We start from the raw sequence: 27,577 nt of genomic DNA on the forward strand, positions 1-27,577 counted from the left end.
AGTAGTAGCAGTAGGTGACAGATCACCAGTGAAACTTTAGTCCTGATGACTAATCTGTCTAATCTGTCCACACACTATTGTGTTCATCTTGGAGATTTACTTTATTATAGGTTCTGCCCCTGTTATGCTCTTGGATACGCTGTAAACATATGATCTAGATGATGGTAATTAATGCTTGCCTCATTCACAAGTGGGGGTTTACTGATGATGAGATGTAATGTAATGAGTATGTAATTTGTATCCTTTAGTCTAGACCATGTTTTTTGTCACGTTTTCTGAGTTTTAGAAAGGAAACTCTGCTTATGGTAACTCTTGTTTTTCAAAAATCTTCTAAAATGGACTGGTGAAGTAATTCTGAGCAGATGTGATGTTAGTTTTTTCCAAAAGAAGACTCAGCAGTCTTTGTTCTCCAGTCATGGTTGACTTTGGGTCAGCAGGCGTCTGCAGAGTCCTGCTTCACCCGAGCCGTGCTGTGTGCTCTTGGCTTCAGGCTTCAGATCGCTTTCGAGGCTTGAGTTACAGCGCATAGAGAAAGAGCACAGTTCAAGACCTTGAGGTATTTTTATAAGCAGTGGTTAGCATTGCCCCTGCAGAGGTTAAAGGGGCTAATCTGGATTGTGCCCACAGCTCGGTTTATAGACTACACTGGCAGAAAATGCCAGCATGCTTGGCCAGTTTCATTTTCTCTTAACCAGTTTTTCCCAACACTCTCTTGGACTTTATCCCATGTAGTCAGCCTCCTGTTTATTACTGATAACCTGCTTATGCTTTCCATTTAGGCTGCCACTGAAAGTCTTAGTGCTTATTCACACTTCATTGCTCTGTCAGATGCCCTTTACCTTGTTCAATAGTGTGTTATTTGGATAATTCTTTGGATAAAAAATGCTGTTTATGCTGTTTTCAAGGGACACACTTTTTAAAGCATACTCCTATACAGTGTATCCCCAGTTTTTTTTTCTCTGATGGTCTTAGGTTTGTCATTTGCCCTGAAGCCTGTCAACTTCAAAAAATAACAATGACTATTATTTTTAAAAACTGAAAAGTAGGGATTATTTGTTAGAAACCAAAACCTGAACAGAATAAAACATTTTGCTGAATGCCTGATGCAGAATACTTAAGTTTATTCACAGATTTTTATTTAATTTACTTTTTTCACCATTGTATGAAGGAAATATCCTAAATGTACTTATGTACTTATGTACCTAAATGTGTCTAGCTTTTCAAAGAAAAAGCATTTACAAGCATGTACTATTTAAAACGACTTTTTTGTTAAATTTTTAGTATCCCAGCCCGCAATACATTTTCAGCAGAACTATTGTAATCACAAATTTACCTCAGAAGTGCAGTTTTAGGCTAGATATATACTTGCTCATGTGCTACGTGTGTTTTTAAAGGCTTCCATGTTGGGGGCAGCTCAGGCATCTGATGACTGACATTTCCACATCGACTTTTAAAACAGTGCTGATCCTGCGAATGCAGGATACGTGAGGCAGCCACGATGTGTACACGAGTGCGTAATTAACAGCAAGTATATCTCTACCCTTAGTAATAAATGCTGCTATTTTTGCTTGCCATCAGCTGCTGGAGCCCTGAGAGAGCACAATTGCACTTGCTCTCTTTGGGTGAGTAGATGGCGCCCTCTCCACGCATCACTCCAAAGGGTGATATCACTAAGCACGAGGCGTGTAAGAGCTGATGTATCGGAACCGAGTCGCTGCGCTTTCCTCCGAGTGCTGTATGATGCTACTCAGCAGTTCGAAAAGAGGCGATGGCTGGCTTCACATGTATCGGAGGAGGCATGTGCTAGTCTTCACCCTCCTGGTCTTGGGGCACCTCTAGTGATAAGAGGAGTCCTAATGAGTGGGTTAGGTAATTGGACGTGTAAATTGAGAAGAAAATGGGAAATAAAAACTATGCATGATTTAATAGATCAACACTACAGCCATAACAATATATAACTGTAAAATATGTTCTCCTTTTCCTCATTTGAGGCTGACCAGATTAAGTGGTGGCTGGTCCCAGACTTTAGCACAGAACTGTGTTGATGTATCTTTTTAGCAGAAAGCCAGAAAGGAGGAGCTGCAGAACAGAGCTGTGGCTTTGCCTCTGGTCAGTCATACATCACAAGACAGATCTCTCCTGTTTCTGTCATCCAGCCTGTCCTCAAACCTGGAGTTAATTTGGGATGGCGACCTTGAGCCTGCTCTGTATGTGCGGGACACTGCGAACGGCAGAGCCAGGCCATTAGCTAATGGTCACCTGAGCCTTATTTTTAGCCAGCCTGGGAGGAACTCCATTCTTCAGTACTGAGTCCAATCACGGTCACACAGACCACACAAATGGAACGAGTAAGCCTGGTAAGCCAGGGTAGGGCTTTTATTTCACCTACATGGAGGTGGGGAGATCTCACACATGGGCGCGCAGTACAGACAAACGCACTGGCATTCACAGGGTGACGCGAGTGGGAAAGACATTAAGAGATTGAGAGAGGTGGAGAGTGAGAAGCAGAGAAGCAGAGAGATTTACTTATTTATTATTTTCTGCACAGTTGTCTGTTGAGAAGAGTGGGTGTGTGCATATTTGTGTGTGAAGGTGAGTGTGAGTGACGTCAGGTCATACTCCAAAACAGAGCCCCACCTAAACTAACCGGCCAACACCTTCTAATGAATGCTTTTGCATTTGATTAGCCAGAATGGAATGCACCCTTTGGTTGCCAGCTCTAAAAAAAAAAAAAAAACTCTCTGGTACTTTCCATTAAGACAGAATTTCTGTAAATATCCTTATGAACTGACTAGCAGGTTTTCTTCTTTAAGGTTTAAACCACAAAAGTAGGGTGTGTACATTTGCCCCTATCAATACAAGAGCCTGCACTGGTCAGTCTGATCAGTTAAAAGGCTGCTAATCCAAAGAAGGCATCATCTGAGAGCAATGAAAATGCAAAATCATTTCCCACCAATAACCCGTAAACACCTTATTAAGGTATAATCACTGAAGACAAACTTGATTAGCAGTAATGATGCCCAAGTGTAGTATCACAATGCTTGATACCAAATTAAACTGTGGCAAAAGAAAAAAAATATATACAAAAAAATTATTACGCCCAATTTATAGAATATATTTATCTTTACCTTGAAAATATGTGTAGTACATGATTTAGTCTTAATTCCTGTTTGGGGATTTGTCCTGAAATGTTTATTGTACTGAACCTAGCAAAATATTCTGATATATACTGTAATTATCATGCAGTTAATAATTATAATAATAAGTTATGTTTATTTTTAGCCTTTAGCCTTTATGTATTTAGTGTTTCATAAATGCTAGAATGCCTGAAATTATTTATGTCTTTTTCTTACACAAAACATTTTAAACACATACAATATTGAACTTTCCATACTTTACATACAGGAAAAATATGTATACCTTATGGCTAGAAATTCTAATACATTAATCTAATTCCTAATCAGTTTTAAATGCAAAATAAAAGCTGTGAGGCACAGAAACAGGATTATAAGGCTCTAAACTTATGTATTCAAGATGCACCACTTCAGAAGGGTATTTTAAAATGCATTTGAGTCATATGTAATAGCAGTATAAACACATCTGTCTTACCAAAACACATTTCACAACCAAAACCCATAGTACAACCAGTAATAACACCAATAAGAAAATTCTGTGCAGTGAACTTAACTGATATTTTGCACTAGAATTTGTATAAACTAGTGTTATGTACATTATACATTATACAGTACATCTAAATCAATATCCAGTCTCTTTAACCTGACCTCTGTAGCAGCAGAGAGTCAAGGGTCTTGCTCAAGTTCCCAGGAGTGGCAAAGTCACAGATGCAAGTTTCCAAACCACAACACTGTGATCAATAACCCAGAGCGCTAACCACCAAGCCACCACTGTGAGAAAATGTTTATTAGCATCATCAGATACTGCATGTACACATACAGTGAATTCCTACTGGTGCATTGGTGAGCAGCACCTTGACCTTTTGTTGAGAATGCCTGAAGTTAATTTATTCTTGGTTGTTTTTTTGCCTCGAGCACCTTGAATCCGGAACAGCCTTTAACGTAAGATTACAAAACTGATTTTAACACTGTGTTGTTTTCATGATCATCGTGATCATCAAGTTGAGCAGTGTTTGGCATCTTAACCACAAAGCCTTGTTGCTTAGACAACATGGGTGTGACTGAAGGGTGTTCCTGAGGTGGAGAGCACATTGTGAGCACATTCCGCTGAGAGTGTGATTGGAGTGGATGATCTGGGCCTTCACACAAAGATAGGCAGTTTGTTTATATATGTGAGTCAGGGAATCTCCGTATTTCATTGTCTTCTAGTGATATTATTTATCACAGAAAGCAGTGAAATTGCGTAATTTACATGTTCAAATAATAGGATGTGATCTCTCTTACTCAGGAATGCAGTCTTGGCTTGAAGTTCATGATTCTTACTCCACTCTGCACTTAATCTGGCTGTGTTTAGGCCAATTCAGCAGCACAGTGGAAGTCTGTCTTGGGGCACTTCCAATTCTGAACACACACACTCACACTCTTACACACACACTGAGTAAACATTGCATTTGTTTGTCTCTCTCTCTTTATGTTACACACTTTCTGTATTGTCTGAAGATGTCTAGTGTAGATGTTCTTATACATTTTAAAAGGACTAAATGTTTGTAGATATTACTTGTCCAGGATTTTAACCCCTCCTTTGTCCCTCCCACTAACTCTCTCTACTTTTTGGAAAGTCTTTTTTGCTGTTTTGTAACCTAGCTGTGAGGATTTGATTGAATTTGTCCACAAAAGCTATGGATGATCAGTTTTGAATCCCAAATGTCACTTCAGCTCAAACCAAAGCTACTGGATTGAGCTCCATCTCTGATCATGCCATACTGGGGGGCTTTATTTTTTTCCCCTTCAGGTCTTTGGTATGGTCTTGGCATTGGTTATAGTGCCCTCAGATTTATGTTTGCTTCTTCAGGACATCCTTTTCTGTTGGCAGTGCTTTTCACAACATCCTAAACTGTGGGACATGTTTGCATATATATGTGTTACTGTGCAGAAGTTTCAGGGAACTCAGCAACTACAATGACAATGACAATGACAGATCATATTAGAATAGTTGCAGGTAAACATAAAAAACATAAATACATAGTAAAAGTAATACAAATCTCTCATTTAAAAAAAAGTGAAATAGGATGAAGATCAAAGCTAAGTTACAGATTTTGTCTGGAATACTTCAGCCAGTGTGTGAATGTGTTTAATTTCAGCATTAGTTATTATGAACTTATTTAATGTCCTAAAGCACTGATTTACTGGAGCAGGCGTTAATACGGTTATAACTATAGCTAAATAATACTAGATTAAAGAAGCTTTAGGGAACATAGTAACAAACTTTTTTTTTATTTATTCAAATACTTCACTAAGCAAATACACACTTACATGGGTCTAATTTTGTTGTTAAGTATTTTATATTTAAGCAATAATACACTTGAGGTTCATGCTATAATGTGTAATATTGGCACTGCTGTGCTGTGGGTCGTGCCTACAACCGCAGCACAGCTGTGCCAATATTACACATTATAGCATGAACCTCAAGTGTATTATTGCGATTATACCAAAGTTCCATTATCACTGTTTATTGCAAGATTTTGAGTTAAAATAGTTTCATTGCTGCTCTGTTTGTAGCTGCTTTGTTTGGCTGGTAAGCGCCTTCACGTTACTAACATGGAGTGCATAACCGGCTGATAATGGCACTCATAGAATGCCTTTTAGCCAATCACATTGCAGTATTGGGACTAACTGTGGTGTAATAAAGCCCAATAACCTTAACTTTAAGTCTGACTTTTCTTCTGGCTTTCATCTGGCTTCATACCACCCTCTCAATTCTCATAACTATAAAAATCGAGACAGTTAGACCAGCAAATCCGGTAACATATTCATGCCTGTATTATTTATGCCTATAATCAGACCTGACTAGGGCTTTTTCACTGCTTTGAAAATGCAAATTTTCATACTCTATTTATAAATTAATTTGTAGGTCTTTACTTTAATGTTTAACTAAACAACGACAAAAAGCTGCAGTAGACAGCTGTGATCATCTGCTCAAATGGATCATGATCTGATTATGTCATCATGCCAGTGCTTAATATCCACTCAGTATTAAACTAGTAAAGGTTGATTTACTGTCGTCTCCCCCTCTCACTTTCTCTCCTCTATCTCTCTCTGTTGAGCTTATACTGTAGTACTGACGTGGGTGTCTGTCCAGTTGCATAACCCAGGCCTGGTTCCTTCAGAGTCACTAAAGCTGTTACCTCATCATTAAGCATAGCTGTCCTCTGTTTGGAAAAGAGCAGCTAGTGGAAGTGATTATCTAAGAGTTCAGGCAGGGTGGGTCAGCACAGTTAGATGAGGGCACTGAGGGCATGTTTGTTAGAAGGGACGTGTGGCTGAACTTGTGCCTGCTCATCCCTGTCCCTCCAATGCCTTTCATTATGAATAGGGATGTGGGATATTTGTTTAAAGCTTAGAGGCTGACATGCTCACTTTTTTTCTTTTTTGTTTCTGAAATATATTTTGTGATAGAAATACATGAAATTTAAGCACCACAAGTCATCAGAAGACAGTGAAGCAAACATGATTTACTTAAATAATGCACTTTATGTATCCAGAGACTAAAGTAAATAATATTGGACAGATTTCGGTAGTTTTATTATGTAATGTGAGAGCAGTAGGGATTGTCTTTTTGCATTAAGAAGCAGAAGAGATATAACATTTAATTAAATATGATTTAATTTGAATGTCTTGCAATGTGATTATGTGTCCTTTATTTAAAATGTGCTGCATTTCATCCAGATGAACAGGACTATTTTTCCTTTCTTTAATGAAGTGTGCTTTAAGTACTGATAAAATCCACAATATACCTAGAGATGCATATCATTTATCACAATGACAAATTTATCGTGATAGGAAAAATATTGTCATATTACCCAGATGTATACATTAGAGCTGGGAAATGACATTTATTTATTAATGCAAAAACAGACCGTTTATTTTCTTCCAAAAAAGCATAAAAGTGAGCACATTTACATGTAGTATGCACAATTTATACTACATCCAAAACAATGAAAGAATATAAACAGTGTTTTTGCATTAATTCTAAATATTTAAAGGAACAATCAGTATAAAATGTGAGCAAGTATGTAAAATGGCTACAAGACTCCAATTTTCCAACACTAGATAAAGTTTTTTACCACACCTGCTCCTTCTCATATGTAAAACTAAGTAAATTACCCAGTTATGGTTAGCAACCTTACTGAAGCTCAGTGATTAAATGTTCAGCAGAAAAATAGCCAGCTCGCATGTTGTCAAGGCTGAAGCACACTCTTAGTGTGCTGTTGTCTGTACCTGGCCACCCACAGTGTGGATATGGGTCTGAGGGAATAGTTGTGGGCAGATTTGGAGGCTAAAACCCACACAGATATCTGTGATGTACCGCACCGTTCAAATAAGAACATAATGTCTGAAGCTCTGTTGTCAAGAGCTGCCAGTGCTTTAAACTCAGCATATTTCCTAAATATCTGATGATATATCCTAAACATATTTTGAGCTACTACAGAAAATATAATCCTTAATAGTTCTTTAATTATTAGACATGTTCAAAAGAGGCAAAAAAATTGCCCTGAAAAGACAAGGCAGTGTGCACCTGCATCTGTGTGTGTGTGTGTGTGTGTGTGTAGTGTGCTGCATGTTTGATGAAGGTTAGGAGGGAGCTCATGAATGATGCAGACTTTTCCATTCCTGTGTATGAGTGTGCAAACGACACCCCAGAACACCGCTGATCAACACACACACACACACACGCTCACACACGCATGCCTGCACACACATGCACCAAATCACCAACTGCACCAATGAGCCTGCTGCCGCAGCTGCTGGCTATTTGTGCATGTGCACACTCGCTCGCGCACACACTCTCACACCAGGTCGCTTCCTGTGCAGAGAAGACGGGGACACGACATGAAGTCGCCGGTGGAGAGAAACCCTAACCCGAGCTAATCCACTCCACTCTGATTAACTTTTCATCAGTGCATTTATCTGACACTCAAAACTTTTTACGACTCCCCCAGAATAAACCTGCCGGCCTTCTTGAAGCTCCGTTTGCCTTTTTATTGTCCACTAAAACATTTAGAGAAGAGTAATGCATAACAGATGCTTCTTATTAAAAAGATAACTTTAATAATAATAATATGGCACTTTCCAGTAGTACCATGACATCAATCAAATTAATTTAACCCTAAAATGGATTTAGTCAGAATTACTGTTTTAATGAGATTTTCAAAATGAGGAAATCAAGATAGTACATCTTATTGTACAAACAAGATTCACATATAGATACGTATAGAATGTACCAGGGCATATCTCAAGCATGATACAATAGATTTGTAGAGCATTTGTTTCTGTCAGCAATTTTCATATTTTGCACTTTTGTTCAGTATAAAAGCTGCTTGCTTTTTTGTAATTACTTGCAATTTTCTCTTTCTTTAAAATAAATGGTAAAGTAAAAAAATATGTATTTGTAAGCATGTAGAAGATATGGTTAATTTTAAGTTGGATCAGAGCGAGTGACTCGTGGGCTGAGTGCGTCCTAAAAGATCATTTCGGTCTCACAGATTATTCAGGTCCATGCACCACTGTCTACTGTGACTGAAATCCTGCCTAAACTCTGGAGCTAAAAACTGTAAGGCAGGCTTACTGTGGCCTTAACTTTAAAACCAGTAGTCAGAAGCTGCTTGCACATTTTTGATAAAACAGTGATATTTATGATTTACGTTTGAGTTAAATTTTTCTGATTTTTTTAAAGCATCATTGTGGAGAATTGTTATATTGGGTTCCTAGTTTCCCCATAGACTCTAGTGTGTGTAATTTACACTTCGAGCCGTCGCTAAAGGACGTTCTTTTCACATGCCTTTTTTAATAAGCTCAGAGATACAGAACCTTCACTAATATTGGAGAAGCATGTGGACTGATCAAGCAGTAATAGTAATATTACAGGATTTTACACTATGATTTGTTTTGTTGCCTGCCATAGTTACATTCTGCAGGTAGCAGTGTGCAGATCAAGCTAAAATTAAAACTTTTCTGTGGTTTTGGATCTGGAAACCAAGCAGAACAGAGTTGATTTACATGCATCAGCATTTAAAGCATTGCATTAAACAGCCTGGAGTAATGGATAAAGTGGAGAGTGGGGAACAGTCATGTAAAAATGACAACTGTTATTGAAAGTAATTATTTTCCTAGGTCTTTACTTTAAGAATGTTGATTTAAATCTTTCTTTTTAGAGGGCATTAACTCGTGACGGTGTTTGTTTGGGTGTGTGCGCGTATCATTCCAGGCGAGGTCAGTGACAGACAAGAAGAGCGAGTTCGAGGGGAACATCATGGCATGTCTGTCTCACTCACTGTCATCAGTGTCGTACATCTTTAATCACATCGGTAGTTTTCACTGTCTCTTAGGTCACTAGGCGCACTCCTCTGACTCTGCTGGGACTGACGCAGTTACAGTGGGTATAGTGTTTGAACAGCCCTAGTCAGATTGAATTTGTTTATCAAATTCCTTCACTGAATAAATTGGTTTAGTTTATTATACTTTCACAGATTCAGATTCAGTGTTTAGATGTGTGTGCTTGCAGACATAATACAGGGAGTATCAGTGGGCAAAATCTCTGGAAACTACCTGAAAAGACGTAAGACATAAATCTGGACAGGACTAAATTTATCAGTATACCACTTTATCAGTTCATGGTCAAATGGTAATAAGATTGTATCAAAATATTGTAAGAACTTTTCCCAGATACAAGTTATTCACACAGAAAAAAATCATTAATTGCGACAGTTTAAAAAAAATGTAATTAAATAATAGTTATTTTAATACAGGGATCTTTTAAAATGTTTAAATGTGCTACAATTAATTCACTTAAACAGGACTAATTAGTTGTGAGATGAAATATTGTTATATTGCCTAGCGCAGCTGAGCCAGACAATTTTAAAATTAAGAAATGACCCCAAGACCCCTTGTAAGTTTAGTCGTGTCTTAATGGGACTAATGTCCAAACATTGTCATATTTTTTTTTTAACGTTAGGGTAAATAAATGGAAAATAGGTGGGCTGAGGGATGGATAATTTAAAATGGTTTTTAGACAAGATATAAAAAATGACCATGCGTGTGATTTATTTATAATTATACCACAGTTAGTTTTGACCCTGCAATGTGATTGGCTGAGAGGCGTTTTATGAGCGACATTATCAGTCAGTAATGCACTGTAACCGAAGCGCTTCATGTATTACTCCACCACATACAGGTAACTTCGCAACGATGCAGCGCTTACAAAGCAAATACAAACCAAATGCGATGGCATTATACACCACTGGGAGCCGCTGGATCCCATAGAGGCACAGTGCCCAGCAATTCAAAAATACGCATTATTACACACATTATCAGCCACCAAGTCCCTTTAACTTAAAATATTTAAATAAACAGCGATAATGGAACTGTGGTATAATAAAAAAATGATCATCCGTATGATTTGTTTATAAATATAGTGTAAATTATTACATGGAAACATTTAAATGAAAATAGCAACATGATGACTTAGTGACTTGGTAACTTTTCAAAGGTATTCATCATATCGTCATCATATGGTATATCTCCATTTTATCTCCAGTTTTTAGTCATATCACACAGGTCAAACAGACATTAATTTAAATATCAGTGTTTATCTAGTGTCTACAGAACCTACTGGATATCTGTGTTTTGTTGCTGGACTGAAAACAGATTGAGTTGTTTGTTAAAACTAACTGCATGTATTTTACTAACATGTCAAGCTGAGTTTGTTCTCTCTCTGTGCTTTTTTGCAATTATAAAGCAGTGGTTTGGCCTAAAATTAACCCCTTATTTCAAATGTAGAATGACCAACAACCCAGATAAGATGTTAACAGTGTGTTTTGTTATAAAGCTTGTGGTACAGACATTTTTAGTCTTTTACCCTACAGTATAAAGCAAATAAATACATACCCACCCACTCACTCACATGCACACACACACATACATATGTTAAACAGGAAGTGTGTAAGTATTTTGAGGTGTGAGTGAGATGAGCGGATAGGAAGAAGCTGTGTGCAGGCCTTTGCAGCCCTGTGCACATTTCCCATAAACACACTGAGAATAGATAAGGGGCAGCCCTGTTCAAGCATGCAGGCGGTGAACGAAAGCCAGAACATGCAGATCAAGAACAAGAAAATGTTAAAAGAGAGTTGCACTTCAAGCCTTCAAACTGCAGCCAATGCCTTATTAAACTGCAAAAGGCCTTTAGGTAAACTGAACAGACTCTGACCGGAGGAGGGTGCACTGTTCTACTGTGCTGCAAAACCTGCACAAATATAAGATTTATTGAAGAGTCATCAGAAGTAATTTAGTTATTCCACTAAATTTCAGAACCATGTTTTTACTGAAATATCTAAACTAAGCCTAATGCATTCTGGAAAGTTCTGTGGGCTAAATAAGTTACAAACACACACACACACACACACACACACATACATATATATATATACAATACGAGTGTTGATCTGAATAGCTTTGGTCAGTTGACATGCTTTGTTAAGTTTTTTAATAAGTTCATATTCACTACAATCCTCTACATTTACTGTTAGTTGCATCATTTAACATATTGAGCAAAATAAAGTATGAAATGAGACATGTACAAACATATGTACAATGTGTAAAATTCTGAAAATAAGTATTAAAAGAGTATATAATGTTGCAGCTGCCATATTTGTTTTGCTATAGATGATCTGCAGTCTATGAGTTGCAGTTTGTTTATTGTTAGTTCTGATATTGCGTGTTGCAGCTGCTTTTCTCTATTCTCTACACAGCCAGGGCATACTTTTTCCTGAAAGTGTGTGAAAACAGACACTTGAGTGCACACACTTACTGCTGTTCTTGCACATACACACATGCCCCCATGTTCAGCATGGCTGATCTCTCAGACCAGTGAACCCTGACAGGCTTTTGTTGTTCTGGTGGTGGTTTAAATCAGCTGGGGAGCAGCTGATTGACAGGCCTTGCTACTTTGTGCTGCAAGTGTGTGTGTGTGTGTGTGTGTGTGCGTTTAGGCCTATTTAGTAAGCCTCACATTCCAGGTGGTTATTTAATTGCTTGAGAGGAAGAAGAATACATTTATTTCTCAAGTAGTATAGTGGCTGATTATTTATTTATTTATTTTTATTCCCAAGGCCTCTTATGTTGTTTTGTTATACTGGCTTATTTGCATGTACTTTCGAGGTAGAAAAGCAATCAGTTATTTAAAGCACCAATATGTATGGATTGGTAATAAATGCTCCTGCGTGCTCCTTGGTGCCAGGTGGGAAGTGATGCTCACTTTTACACCACTGTCATACATACAAATCAAAATAAAGTTTTTTGAGAACTCATCCTCATGGAAAACTGTACACATGCATTTGCTGGCAAGCAGCTCTGGAAAAATGTAAAAGACCACTTCAGTTTCTGCATCAGTTTCTCTGATTTTACTATTTATAGGTATAAATTTGAATAAAATGAACATTGTTGTTTCATTATATAAACTACAGACAACATTCCTCCCAAATTCCAAATAAAAATATTAGCAGAAAATGAGAAATGGCTGAAATAAAAAGATGCAAAGCTTTCAGACCTCAAATAATGTAAAGAAAACAAGTTTATATTCATAAAGTTTTAAGAGTCCAGAAATCAATATTTGGTGGAATAACTCTGGTTTTTAATCACAGTTTTCACATTGGCATGTTCTCCTCCACCAGTCTTACACACTGCTTTTGGATAACTTTATGCCACTCCTGGTGCAAAAATTCAAGCAGTTCAGCTTGGTTTCATGGCTTGTGGTCATCCATCCTCCTCTTGATTATATTCCAGAGGTTTTCAATTTGGTAAAATCAAAGAAACTCATTATTTTTAAGTGGTCCTGTATTTTTTTTCCAGAGCTGTATATTGGTTTAGTGGTTTACTGATTTTTTTTTATTTTGTCCATAGTTTGTATGTCTATGTGTGTGTCTATATATTGCATTAGTCTATATAGTGCATTCATTCTGCTTTTGTAACTATAGTTAATTCTCATCATTGACCTGTTTTTTCTCTCTCTGTTGCTGTTCTCAGATTGGTGCGTACGACCAGCAGATTTGGGAGAAGTCTGTGGAACAACGAGAAATTAAGGTAAAACCTCATCTATCTATCCCTCCATCGATCCATCCTTCCTTTCTCTTTCTCTCAGTCACCCCCTCTATTTATATATCAGTCTGTCAGTCGTTTTGTCTTCACCAGGGCGTGAGATTGGGAGTGTCTATTTGTGTGCATGTGTCAGTGTTAAGATGTGCACTGACTGTGCCGTCAGCACCCTTTCTGTTTTCAGTTAAACCGTTTTCCCTCTTCTCCACCGCTCTGAATCCTCTGAACAGTTCATTAGGCTGGTGAGTACTGCAGCGGCCTGAGCTAGCCTAACACTCCCACCCCCCACCCCCCGAGGTACTAAAGCCTGTAGACTCAACTGTGTGTGGTTGTGCCCCTTCTTGGTCGTCTGAACTAGCGCTGCATTTTTAACACACCTGGGTGATTTTTTTGGTGTGCTTTGGGGTTGAGCATGTGGTAGATCTGTGTCTTATGTGTTTAAGTGTGTGATGGAGAGAGTGGAGAAGACTCAGATATCAGAGACAAATCTTCTTTTTTTGCCTCAATTCTTGGCTGTTTTCCTGGAATAACAGGTGACTCGGATATTAAAGAGGCGTTTTATGTTTCTCATTTAAATGCTCTTTGTCTTCTCCTTAACCTCTTACGTAATGGTACACAACAGCTCACTGTTTCCTCATAGATTCCTGTGTGTGATTATTACTCTCAAGTGGTGTGCCACATGCCAAATATTAATAAATCAAATAATTTACAGCAACGACAACAAACAACAGTACTTTGCCACGTGCCTTATAAAGGATCTGACCTTGAGCACACAGGCAGAGAGTGATGATTCCGGCAGATTGCCGATCCGTGTGGAAAATGTTCTGAAATATAGAGAATGTTTAGGTATTGATCAATTATTATATACAAAGAATTCTATGTTAGGCTGGCCTTACTCTAATGTTTATTCCATTATATGATTTCATTATTAGGTCCACTTACTATATTCAAACCTTTCACAACTGTATGAGTTGGGTTAGAATAGTTCATTATGTGTGTTCTACTCTGGTTAAGATTGGAGCAGATAAAGATCCTTTAGTGTGACCTTTCAATTTCAATTAGAATGAAGAAGTAACTCCTAATAAAAGTTTTGGTTAAAATTACATGTCAATCATTTGTACCCAAAAACATCTCAGATTAATGCTTAATAAAGTTTCTCAATGAGGTTTCTCATTTTCTATTTTTAAGGATTAGTTTAATTTGTTAAACATTGGACGAGGCAGGATTTACCAGGATAAAACAGTGTTTTGAAACAGTGAGACCTGAAATGCATCAAATAACTTATCTGTGAATGTGGATCAAATGTAATCATAGGTATTTATAAGAGTTTATCCTGATTTTGTTTGTGAAACTGTTTGTACTGCCCATGAATAGTTTTCTAGATTTTGGAGCATTGCTGTGAGGATTTGATTGCATTCAGATATATACTGTAAGAATAATATTAATAGGGATAGGATTTTGAATAATCACCACCCAACTCCATTCTAAACTTCTCAACTCATCCTAAAAATACTGGATAAATAATAATTATTTCAAAAAACTCTTTCCACTTCTTCACAGCTCAGTGCTGGAGCCCATGCTTGGTATTAGACTTGGTGCCAGTGGGTTCATGTTTATCTGCTCCACTGAGTTCTATGTAAAATAATGATCTGGAACCATCAATATGAGTACTGTGTGTGTGTGTATGGTTTGTTCTTTGTTGGTAATAGATCCTGTTTGAGAGCAAGAGAGAAGGGAAGCGACTGATCTGTCTGATTGAGGGCAGATAGACGGTCTCCACTCGTCTGGAGTTGGAGAGGTCTGCGTGCTCTTAATGTCATTAGACATTTAATCAGGCCTGTGTGTATCTTCTCGCTGATAGAAGGGCCACCAGCAGTGAGCCGTGTGAATACAAGTAGACCAGATCTTCGGAGTGTCTTTCAGAGGAAGTGCTCGGTTCTACCGCTGCAGGGAACGCAGCCAGAGAGGGTCGATTCATTGACAACCGGAGGGTTGCCAGTTTCGCAGCATAGCGGCGCATTAATACAACAGGCATTGACTTTACCACTGGGAGGAGGCGAATGAGTAAATATTTGTGCTGAAGCTCATTAACTCGGGCTGTAGTGCCAGGGCTGGTGTTATTAAAGCAATAGAGGCAGCCAAGTTCATAAGTTTGCTCAGTTGATTTGTTTAGTAAAGGATTGTGACTTATTGTTTTATCAGTGAAGAGAGATTATTTTGTTCAGAGCAGGACAGGTATTCTGATATCAGCCTTAGCAACAGACTTATTGCTGTTAAAAAATATTTATTGCTAAATATAATTCTAATATAACTGCAATTTGAACAGAAAAAACACAAAGCTATAAAGCATTTATAGTTGCTTATGTATAAGTTCTAACAATGTGTCTTGGCACCCTTCATAGTCTACTGCTGAACAACCCTGACATGTCAAATGTCATGGGACAGGAACTAGTATTGTGTTCCATGACTTTTTTCATGTCCCATGGAATCTAAAGAACACTGCACTGACTTGTGGGATATGTGTGTGGGGTCTCTTGCATTCAGTGTGGATGTGATTTCTGCTGAAATTACTTGTTTGTTTATATGGACAATTCTAACCAGATGCAGCCAGTTACAATCATTATCAGTACTAAAGTACTAGATACTTAGACTTAGGTAACATTTTGTACCTAAGTATTGCAAGTAGTTCATTCTAAAATGTACTACTCAAGTATTAAATGTAAAAGTACAGTACTGTGTTGATCAGTTATTACAGAAACCAGTGGCAAATTGGCAGAACTGAAGCAGCAGGTGCTTCTAATAAGATCAGCTATATCGTTTGATTCACTATTCATCCAACCCAGTGACAGTGTAGAGCATCTACCACTCTGGTAGTGATAATGTGGGTTTGGAATAATTGGTAACATTAATATAAATGTATCAGTGTAAAAATAATAAACACATTTAATCTATGTAATGAAGTAAAAGTGGAAATACAAAAAATAGATACAGAAACATCATTTTAGTACTTAAAGTTTTGTGATTGGGGGCCCTCTCTGGTGAGAATGGGTAATTGCACCGAGCGTGCGGAAAAATCGTTTTAAACTGGGCGGGTGTGATGCGGTCTCCTTTCAGAGCGGATGAATCTGATTCCAGGTTATGTTCAGTCAGAGAGAAGAGAGAGAGAGTGCACTCAGTCACAAAATGCTAAGGGAAATGTCTTCAGAGGATGAAGGAGAGTTATAATATACGGTTGTGATGTATTCCAGTGTACACATGTGACACTGTGGTTTGAGGAATGTGAGATTCTATTCAGAAATGGTATGTCCCATCCATCTGGCACCCTCTATTAGCTTCTATCACAGCTTATACAGGTGTGGGCATTCCCAAGTTCCCCCCTTTGAGGTAACTTACGATCGGCATTAGGTCAGTGGAATTCATTATATTATGTAAATTGCAAAACTCATCAGCAGGAAATTAGGTAATTGTAGCTAAAACTACCTTTAAGGGAGATATACACTCTCTTAAAGCTAAAAGCAACTAAACTGAATTTTTAAGCCAGTATAACTGATGAATGTCTGAATACTATAATAACCCCCTTTAGTAATCATATATGCATGAATCATAGATGCAGAATTTTGATAGAGATTACAGGTGACACATCAGTAATGATGAGCTGAAAAAGCAGAAATGGATATTTCTGGAGGGAGATGTGGAGGAGGAAAAATCAGTGATTTGCCTGAAATTTAACACACACACATGCGCATACCCAATTTGAGATCTGATATAGTTAGCTTTGTGTTTCTTTCTGTGGCGTAGTCGAGTATGTGAGTGGTTTGAGAATGATAGTCTGCTTTAAGATGCTCATCCGTAGTGAAGAGCCTCCGGTAAACGCAGCTTGTTTTAAAAGGAAAAGATCCAATTACTGTCTGTATTGACTGGTGCTTCCAATTTAGGATTGTTATTGGAAGAGTTAGTGTGGTATTGTGTCATCTGTACTATTTATCACTGTTTTGCAACCCATATTAATGTGTGTGTGTGTGTGTGTGTGTGTGTGTGTGGCAGCATAACCTTTACCTTTTCTGTTTCTTGTAAGTAAGTGCATATTTGTGTCATATAGGTCTGCCACAATCACTATTTTAGTTTGGACATAATGCCATATTACTGTAATTAGACATACTTTAGAGCAGGTAACGTTTAATTATTGAGAATATTAGATATTATCCTTAGAATATATTATGACATAGAGTATAGAATATATAGAACAGTGGTTCGGCCCCCTATTGTGCTTTAGAGGTACTGCACAGGGGCTGTTGGCCCTTTTTTCTTTTTTTCTGTTTTGCAAAGTAAAAAATGCCTTTCATATGTAGATAGTTTAGCATTTGTAATTTAAGATGGGACAGCTATTTAGTTATTTTATTTGAAAAAAAAAAAAATGTTTAAGTCGAGCTTGTTGATTGGTTTGATAAGCTACCTACTAGATTTACTGCATCTGAGGGATGCAGTTGTCCTGTGGTATGTGTTTAACACATCATGGATAAATGGTTAAAAATTTGATGGAGTCTTTTAACAACATAAAAACCCTGAAGCTGGACCTTGACAAGTAAAGCTGCCACTGTATCTCTGACCAAGAGGTCAGGTCTGTGCAAAAGGTTGAGAAACTCTGATATAGAATATTTTAACAATGTAAAAATCCCAAGTAAATTAAACATAAATACATTTTGAAGAAAAAAAAAACATAATAAGCAATACTGAGGTCAGCAAAAGTTCTGGAGATCACATGCATATATTGTAAGATAAGTTGATCATGTAATTATTGTGACAGGCCTATGTGTGTGTGTGTGTGTGTGTTTAGGCCACATGTGTGATTGTAAACCTGTTGCTATATTTGCGTATTTGTGTGTATATTTATGAGAGAGAGACAGAGAGGGCTTGTAGGTTACTAGCACTGCTCTTATCACTACATGTGTGTTCAGTGTCCATCAGCACTTGATTGTTGAGAAGGGGTCACTGAATTGTGTTGTTTTGGTGCTGAGTGACTGGCTCACAGTCAGAGGGGCTCATACTGGATTAATGCGCCTTGGCTCAGACTGGACCGTGTCCTTATATGCTGAAACAGGACTACAGCCAAACAGTCATCCAGTCTGTTAAACACTGCCAAACACTGCCAAAGCGTCACAGTGTTAACACTGTTGTAATATTAGAGTGTGATCTTAGCACTGTAATGCTGATCTGAGAGCAGAGTCAGGATGACCATTCAAGAACCTATTGCAAACCTATTTGCTCAAAAATTGCTCTTCTCTTCTTCAATCTGGTTAAAATACAATATGTGCACAGACAGACAGTCTTTGTGTTGTTAATGTGTGTGTGTGTGTGTGTGTGTGTTGCGTTTGTGTGTACATAGGATTTACTGGACTAGAATTTTGAGAATTCTCTTATGATGTCTAACCCTGATTTTATGCAGCCTGACTAAGCTGATTTTTACGGATTGTGCACGGATGCTTAATGTTCAGTGTGGTCACACTTTGTTACGTGGAATAGGTTCCGTCTGCAGTGTGCAAGGCACGCTTTTTGTGTGTGTGTTTGTGTGCATGTGTATGAGGGTTTTACAAGATTGCACAGATTTGCTTTGCCTGGATTATAGTCAGCATCACAAAGCTGTATGACTGGCCACATCCATCTTAATGGCTGTTAATTAGGGGTGAACAATATGATGGGATTTTATAGTTATTATAATAAAATTATATTGTAAATATTTAAAGAGCACTGACCAACTTCATGTTTCTAACCAAAGAACATGTAATTAGTATGGATGCACAACAATGTAAAATCACTAGTATTTATTACTATATAATTGTTTAAAAAAATATACAAACATAGAGTGATTGCCTATTGCTATTAATGATAATGGTTTTGCATGCAAAGTGAAAAGAGTAATGAACATATAAATAATATGATTATTCGAACATGGGAATTGGAATATAACATATATATAACATTCCGGCTCTGTTAGGTTAATGGACTTCACTTGCTTAGTAAAAACAAAAACAAAATCCAGAGGTGCTCAATAACACCTTAATAATAGTACAAGTTAATAATAAGCTTAATAATAAGCTCAATTTATATAAAGTATAAACACTTCATTTCTTACTTAAGTAAAATGTATGCTTATTTATTATTTATTGTTGGGGAAGGCCGCACTACCCTTTGCAGCGCCGTTTCCAGTGCGTTCCCCCTGAATTCTTTTAAATGGTTGAGATGAGTAGAGAAGTCAAGAGGAGTCAGGATACCAAGTTTTCAGCAAATTTAACAGTTTATTTCAGAAGATCTTCCGGGAACAATGCTCCGCTCAGAGAGTCAAGGAGAATGTTCTAACACAATAAGACATACACAAGATTATATAGATCATCCCACTATGGTGTGAATGAAGAAGGTTGACCAGCCCCCTTCGGTCCCATAAACTGTATCATATCGTGATATGACCCAGTGCCTGCCTGCCACCTAAGTCTTCGGTATAATAAATCCATTGTCCTCCTGCCTGGCTACATAAATTCAGTAGAAGTTCCCTCCTTATCTTTGGTCCCAAGGGACGGGTCAACCTCCCTCAGTCTCAAGGCCTAACTAGCCACAGATGGCTACCCATGTGTTGTGAAACATTCCTGTGCAAATTCAATTAAACTACAGTTGTTATATGATTCTAAAGAGTACTGTGTTTGTTAACATATGATCACCAACATGAATAAAGATTACAAAGTGCTAAATACTTCCCTTTTGAATACAAGTAACATATTAATTGATTAACATATTGAGTAAACCTTATTAAAATCACTAATGGATTATACTGATTGGTTTTTCATTAAGTATTTTGTATGATTATAGGACAACAATGTTTTAGCCCTTAATTGATAGTTTCCATGATTATAAGACACTGTTTTAACCTTTTAATTCTCAACAATATATATATACTTTTATATTTAAGTAGTTTTGAAACCAGTTCTTGTACTTGAGTAAAAAGCTTGAGTTACTCTACAGAAGTATTTAAACTCTAGTAAATATACTTCTACCTTCTACCTACTTTTGACACCATTGACAATTTTAAGGTCAGCAAGGTCATGCTCATATATTGTACAAGAAGTTGATCACATAGTTGTCATTACAGGGCTAATAATACGGTTATTAGATACTGTATGTATTGCACTCCAGAAGAGCTAAATATTAAGCTGAATTCTGACGTGATGCTGGACTACTGCGCTAAAATATTAGATATTTATAATACTCTACAAATACTAACACTAATCTTGGTAGATTTAGATTTTTTTTTCTGAATGTTACAAAGGTTTAATTTAGCACATGCAGATAAAAATAGATACAAGTACACAAGATCATCAGGTACAAACAGATGTATATGTACACAAGAATAAAAGTTTTTGGCATATCCAGATTATATCCAGTATTGGATTGTATTCAATCTTGTTAGTCTGGACAGCCACAAACCACATGAAATTAGATTTTTGCTAATCATTGGAGGTGGTTTGAAATGTGATTATGATTAAATAATTTCATAAAAATATAGTTAAATAAATCTGTACAGATATTTTGTTAATACAGCTTATTTTGTTACCTCAGCAACCCGTTCAAGTGAGTTTGTGATGTCCGAACACGCAAATCAGATCAGATTACTTGCAAATAACAGTGTGGAAAGTGATTTCAAGAGATCTGATTTATTAAACAAACCTGGCCGCTTACAACAAAGCCCACACTCTAACTTAAACATGAAAACAGCACTTTCTTTGTACTAATGCTATCAGTATGGCAGTGTTGGGAATGCCAGCATGTTAATACAAAATAGTAATTAATCCACTTTAGTTAAATTCAGAACAGCACAGTGTGTGAAACATTTTATCGTATCAGGTTTTTTTTTTTTTTCTGTCTCGCTGCCCACTGTGTTTTCATGTCTAACGTCATGCTGTCCTCCTGCAGGGCCTGAGGAACAAACCAAAGAAGACAGGCCATGTGAAGCCGGATCTGATTGACGTGGATCTAGTGAGAGGTAGAGTCCAACAGAGATTGTATGTGACTAGAGGAAGGTGTTTGGCATTCTAGGCTTACACTTTAGGGGGTTTAGTATGTTATCTATGGAGCGCAGTGCAATACATTATTTGTTAATCATTATCACATTTTTTTGTAAAAGCAGTATTGGTCCTTCAGCCAATCCATAAAAGCATTTTTTACTTATTATTATTTTTTTTTTATCCCATTTTCTTCTCAATTTAAATAGCCAATTACCAAACCCACTTATTAGGACTTCCCCTATCACTGGTGATGCCCCAACACCAGGAGGGTGAAGACTAGCACATGCCTCCTCCGAACTTGAACTGCTGCTGATGTAGCATTGCTGAGTAGCATCACAGCGCATTCGGAGAGAATCGCAGCGACTCGGTTCTGACACATCAGCTCACAGACGCCTTGACATCATCCTTGGAATGATGTGGGGAGAGAGCACGATCTACCCATCCAGAGAGAGCAAGGCCATTTGTGCTCTCTCAGGGCTCTGGTAGCTGATGGCAAGCTACATGAACTGGATTCGAACCGGCGATCTTCTGATCATAGTGGCAGCGCATAGCCTGCTGGACCACTAGGAGCCCCTAATTCAAGACATTTTGTTGTTATTTATGACAAATAGTGCTTTCACGTAGAACAATATGCAACAGATGATGAGTAAATATTTTTGTGTTTCTAGGTTTTTGCTGCTTTCTAGGCTTCTAGGGTTCACCATGTGTATACAAAATTTCCATTAAATCAAATCTAATCAGATATGTAGTGATAGACTTGCTGTCTAGTATATGATACCTCTTAGCCCATGCCTGCATGCCCCCCCGTGGACCCTGTTAGACTGCTGTGGACTGATTCAGTCGTGACACTCATGCTATAAATACTATAAATACCTGCCTCTCTTTACACTCTGCATTATTCAGCACAGTGTGCTCCTCACCTTCCCTCATGGCTTTTTCATGTGCACATCTCTTTCTCTCCCTCAAGCTTAAATCTCACACGTTTCACCTGTGACATAACACTGCGTTCTGTTCCAGCCTGACCTTCAAGCTGAACTCTGCAGTGTAGAGTGCTGTGATTTCCCAAACGCAGAATCAGTCTGTTTTTTTTTTTTTTTTTTAAGCTCATCTGATGTATAGTATGTTGTAGTATCTTGGCCAATAAAACCAAAGCTATGTTCACATGTTAATAGAACTGTGGTAGTTGCATGAAGATGAAAGATGCAATTTCAGTTTCTTTATTTTTACCTGTGCACCCTTTGTTTTTGGTTGTTTGTGCCATTTATTTTAATCGGTACATTTAACTTGTTATTAAACAATGCTAGTCATAGTTTAATCCATAGCAAATCTAATCTGCTATTGGAGCATTTTACCTAAGAAGCAGATGAGAATAGATCTTGCTTCCCCCGTTGCACCAACAAAATAAGAATACACATCTTGCTTGCTTGCTTTATATACATTTGGCTCTTTGCAACAAGCCGTACATTCTCACGACGCCGAGTGGTCCAGCGGTCTAAAGCGCTGCCACTATGAGCAGGAGGTCGCCGGTTCGAACCCCAGCTCATGCAGCTTTGCCATTAAGCTGCCGGCGTTAGAGGGAGCAAAATTGGCCCTGCTCCCTCTGGGTGGGTAGATGTCGCTCTCTCCCCACATCACTCCTATGGTGATGTCTGCAGCACAGGGCGTCTGTGAGCTGATGTACCGGAACCAAGCCGCTGCGCTTTCCTTCGAGCTTGCTCGCAACTCGGCAATGCTGCATCAGCAGCAGCTCGAAAAGAAGCGGTGGCTGACTTCACATGTATCGGAGGAAGCATGTGTTAGTCTTCACCCTCCTGGTGTGTTGGGGCATCACTAGTGATAGGGGGAGTCCTAATGAATGGGTTGGGTAATTGGCTGTGTAAATTGGGGAGAAAATGGGAAAAATTTGAAATAAAATTATAAAAAAAAAAAATAAATAAATAAAAAACAAGCCGTACATTCTTTTCTTTTACACTTTCCCTGTTTTAGAGTGGAAATTTCCATTACTCCACCCACTACCTATGACCTCTCACTCTTGTTTCACACAAAGACAACTAACTACTCAATGGCATTGCAAAAATTTTTTTTGATTTTGACATAATATAAACAGGTAACAATGCCTTAGAATAGGTGTGTTGATTATGATCTAATTTAATAGTTTTGTATGTACAGCAAACATTGGAAAATAATAGCAAATAAATGTAAAATTTTGGTAGTACAGTTATTTAGAATGAGTCTTAACTTATTAAAATCAGTATCAGTATCATTTTTTTGTACACACACAAGCTTTATAATAGCCTACAATGCAACAAGGGATTGCTTTTATATAGCACGTATATTTGCACATGTCCTGCAGTAATGTTCCTGCAGTACACAGATCAGCATTTTCAAGTTTCTGTTTTGTAACTTGTCTCATTTTTCTGCATTCAAGGCTCAGCATTCGCTAAAGCCAAGCCGGAGAGCCCATGGACGTCTCTAACGAGGAAGGGCATTGTTCGAGTGGTACTATTCCCCTTTTTCTTCAGATGGTGGATCCAGGTGACCTCCAAAGCCATCTTCCTGCTGCTGCTTTCACTCTACCTTCTCCAAGGTCAGTTTTATTTTCTATCACTTCTACATAGACTTGTCTAATAATAAATATAAATAAATCCAATGTTCATAGTTAGTGATGCACTAGGAAATCCACAGACCTGCCAATATGTATGCATTTTGCATAACGGGCATGCATTCTGACCTCCTAGAATGCTCTGTATAGCTCTGTATGCAACCCAGTACAGCTCTGGAAAAAAATAAGAGACCACTTCAGTTTCTAAATCATTTTCCCTAATTTTGCTATTTATAGGTGTATGTTTTAGCAAAATGAACATTGTTTTATTCTATAAACTATGGACAACATTTCTCCAAAATTCCAAATGAAAATATTGTCATTTATTTGCATAAAATGAGAAATAACAAAAAAGGTTCAGAGCTTTCAGACCTCAAATAATGCAAAGAAAACAAGTTCATATTCATAAAGTTTTAATAGTTCAGAAATCAATATTTGGTGGAATAATACTGTTTTTTTAATCACAGTTTTCATGCATCTTGGCATGTTCTCCTCCACCAGTCTTACACACTGACTTACACATAACTCTATGCCACTCCTGGTGCAAAAATTCAAGCAGCTCAGTTTGGTTTTTTGGCTTGTAATAATCTTCTTCTTGCTTATATTTTAGAGGTTTTCAATTTGGTAAAATCAAAGAAACTCAGCATTTTAAGTAGTCTCTTTATTTTTTACTTTATTTTTTAATCCAGAGCTGTATATAATCTATGATAATATTCTTAATTGCTGTGTTAACAATGCGCAATTGAATTTTATCGAGTATGCTAACCACTGGGGAAAAACAGCAGTTAAAACACTGTTACTCCATGAGTTCATTATAGACTACTGTTAATAATACTGGGTGCCCTTGGGCAGAACATGATGACCCAAAAATTCCACTGCAGTCAGAGAGGCAGAGATGAGTCAGCTGGTCTTGTCTGATTTACCTGTTAAATTGACTTCCTTTGCTTTTCTTTATGTAGACACACCCAGGTTGAGTGATGAGAAACAAGTATAATTCCTCCGTCGGGCAAATACCATAGCATTATTTTTCTGAACTACAGTCTGGACTAAATAAATGGAAGAATAGCCAAATTTACACATTATCTACCCAGTCCTGACTGAAATAAGCCTGTTATTTAAAGGAGGTGTAGCTAATCTTTTGGAATTTATCATGACTGTGGAAGTTTCACTCTGGCTTGTGTTGAGCCATTAAACTGTCTCTTTACTTTTCTCACCACTGAAAAATATTCCACTCCCTTCTTAAATTCTTGACAAACATTGACTGTATAAAAGAGACTAGCACTTTGTTCTGCTCCAGCTTGGTTATGTTTGTTTTGGATGCATCATTTAAACATGTGGTTCATCACCACTGTGACTGCTTCCATACCTAAGAACAGTCTACACTGCTGACTCACCCTTCCACTCTGTCTCCTCACTTACTGGAAGGCATGCTGTTAATACCTGTGCAAAGCTGGGCTGCAAATTGTATCATTTGTTAAGCTTTATAACAATATTAACCTTGGTAGTACTTCTTCTACAATCTGCAAACAGCTCATCAGAGAGCAACAATCTGTTAGATAGACATACACACATGTCCAACTTCACAATCTGTACTGTTCTACAACATTTTCTTATTCTTTTTCTATTTATATTTCTAATGAATTAGGCACAAACATCTAATAGTAAAGACTTTTAGTAAACATATTCTCCTTATGGAGACATTTACTATAAGGGTTTATTTATTCCATTTATGTTGTTTTATAATTATATAACATGCTCTCCATCAGCATGGTTCTGGATTTTTTCTTGAGGTGAACATTCAGGAACAGTGTGAGTAGGGGTGAACATTCTAGAACAGTGTAATAAGGGTGAAAAGCCTGAAACAGTGTGAATAGTTGTGAACATTCTAAAACAGTGTGAGTAGAGGTGAACATTCTGGAACAGTGTGAGCAGAGGTGAACATTCAGGAACAGTGTGAGCAGAGGTGAACATTCAGGAACAGTGTGAGCAGAGGTGAACATTCAGGAACAGTGTGAGTAGGTTTGAACATTCTAGAACAGTGTGAGTAGAGGTGAACATTCAGGAACAGTGTGAGTAGAGGTGAACATTCAGGAACAGTGTGAGTAGGGGTGAAGATTCTAGAACAGTGTGAGAAGGGTTGAACATTCTAGAACAGTGTGAGCAGAGGTGAACATTCAGGAACAGTGTGAGCAGAGGTGAACATTCAGGAACAGTGTGAGCAGGGGTGAAGATTCTAGAACAGTGTGAGTAGGGGTGAACATTCAGGAACAGTGTGAGCAGAGGTGAACATTCAGGAACAGTGTGAGCAGAGGTGAACATTCAGGAACAGTGTGAGTAGGTTTGAACATTCTAGAACAGTGTGAGTAGAGGTGAACATTCAGGAACAGTGTGAGTAGGTTTGAACATTCTAGAACAGTGTGAGTAGAGGTGAACATTCAGGAACAGTGTGAGTAGAGGTGAACATTCAGGAACAGTGTGAGTAGGGGTGAACATTCAGGAACAGTGTGAGTAGAGGTGAACATTCAGGAACAGTGTGAGTAGGGGTGAAGATTCTAGAACAGTGTGAGAAGGGTTGAACATTCTAGAACAGTGTGAGCAGAGGTGAACATTCAGGAACAGTGTGAGCAGAGGTGAACATTCAGGAACAGTGTGAGCAGGGGTGAAGATTCTAGAACAGTGTGAGCAGAGGTGAACATTCAGGAACAGTGTGAGTAGAGGTGAACATTCTGGAACAGTGTGAGTAGAGGTGAACATTCTGGAACAGTGTGAGTAGAGGTGAACATTTTGGAACAGTGTGAGTAGAGGTGAACATTTTGGAACAGTGTGAGCAGAGGTGAACATTCTGGAACAGTGTGAGTAGGGGTGAAGATTCTAAAACAGTGTGAGTAGAGGTTAACATTCAGGAACAGTGTGAGCAGAGGTGAACATTCTGGAACAGTGTGAGCAGGGGTGAAGATTCTAAAACAGTGTGAGCAGAGGTGAACATTTTGGAACAGTGTGAGCAGAGGTGAACATTTTGGAACAGTGTGAGCAGAGGTGAACATTTTGGAACAGTGTGAGCAGAGGTGAACATTTTGGAACAGTGTGAGTAGAGGTGAACATTCTGGAACAGTGTGAGTAGAGGTGAACATTCTGGAACAGTGTGAGTAGAGGTGAACATTCAGGAACAGTGCGAGTAGAGGTGAACATTCTGGAACAGTGTGAGTAGGGGTGAACATTTTGGAACAGTGTGAGCAGAGGTGAACATTCTAGAACCGATGAGTTGGGATGAATATTCTAGAATATTGTGCGTAAGGTGCACATTCTTAAACAATGTAAGGAGGATGAACATTCTAGAACAGTGTAAATAGGGGTAAACTTTCTAAGTGCATTAGTGATTGTAAAACATTTTGGAAGAATGTGAAAGGGGTAGAACATTCTAGAACAGTGTGAATTGGAGTGAACATTCTAGGTGCATTTGTAGAACTTTCTAGAACAGTGTAAATAAGAAGAACTATTCTAAACAGTGTGAATATTCGTTAGTTCATTGCTGGCATTGGAGTTGTGGGGTTTGTTGGCCTCTGTTGGGTCATAACTGCTGTAAATGCAGCAGTGAGTTAAGCAGTGGCAGAGAGGAAGTGTCTCACTCTTTCCGTGTGTGTTTT

The 27,577-nt window shown here is 38.0% G+C and overlaps 1 protein-coding gene and 1 long non-coding RNA gene across 13 annotated transcripts in view; both read left to right on the forward strand.

The window, feature by feature from the left end:
• LOC103025055 (protein PHTF2) overlaps positions 1 to 27,577 on the forward strand; it is an 89,352-nt gene that overhangs the window by 44,534 nt on the left and 17,241 nt on the right. For 2 of the 3 annotated variants that reach the window (XM_049474295.1, XM_049474297.1), the window contains exons 3-6: positions 13,212 to 13,268; positions 13,511 to 13,522; positions 21,240 to 21,309; positions 23,760 to 23,918. In XM_049474295.1, the coding sequence (XP_049330252.1) occupies positions 13,212 to 13,268; positions 13,511 to 13,522; positions 21,240 to 21,309; positions 23,760 to 23,918 (298 nt within the window). The remainder of the gene's footprint in view (positions 1 to 13,211; positions 13,269 to 13,510; positions 13,523 to 21,239; positions 21,310 to 23,759; positions 23,919 to 27,577) is intronic. The other variant, XM_049474296.1, reaches the window with a different exon arrangement.
• LOC125798969 (uncharacterized) lies at positions 23,926 to 27,574 on the forward strand. Of its 10 annotated transcripts, XR_007437757.1 has the most exons (4): positions 23,926 to 26,534; positions 26,651 to 26,708; positions 27,028 to 27,056; positions 27,115 to 27,574. It is a non-coding gene; the product is annotated as an uncharacterized LOC125798969 (long non-coding RNA). The 10 variants fall into 10 exon arrangements; XR_007437751.1 differs by having other exon boundaries at positions 26,651 to 27,056; XR_007437756.1 differs by lacking the exon at positions 27,028 to 27,056.

Source organism: Astyanax mexicanus, chromosome 2 (assembly GCF_023375975.1).
Source record: "Astyanax mexicanus isolate ESR-SI-001 chromosome 2, AstMex3_surface, whole genome shotgun sequence".
NCBI classification, from domain to species: domain Eukaryota; kingdom Metazoa; phylum Chordata; class Actinopteri; order Characiformes; family Acestrorhamphidae; genus Astyanax; species Astyanax mexicanus.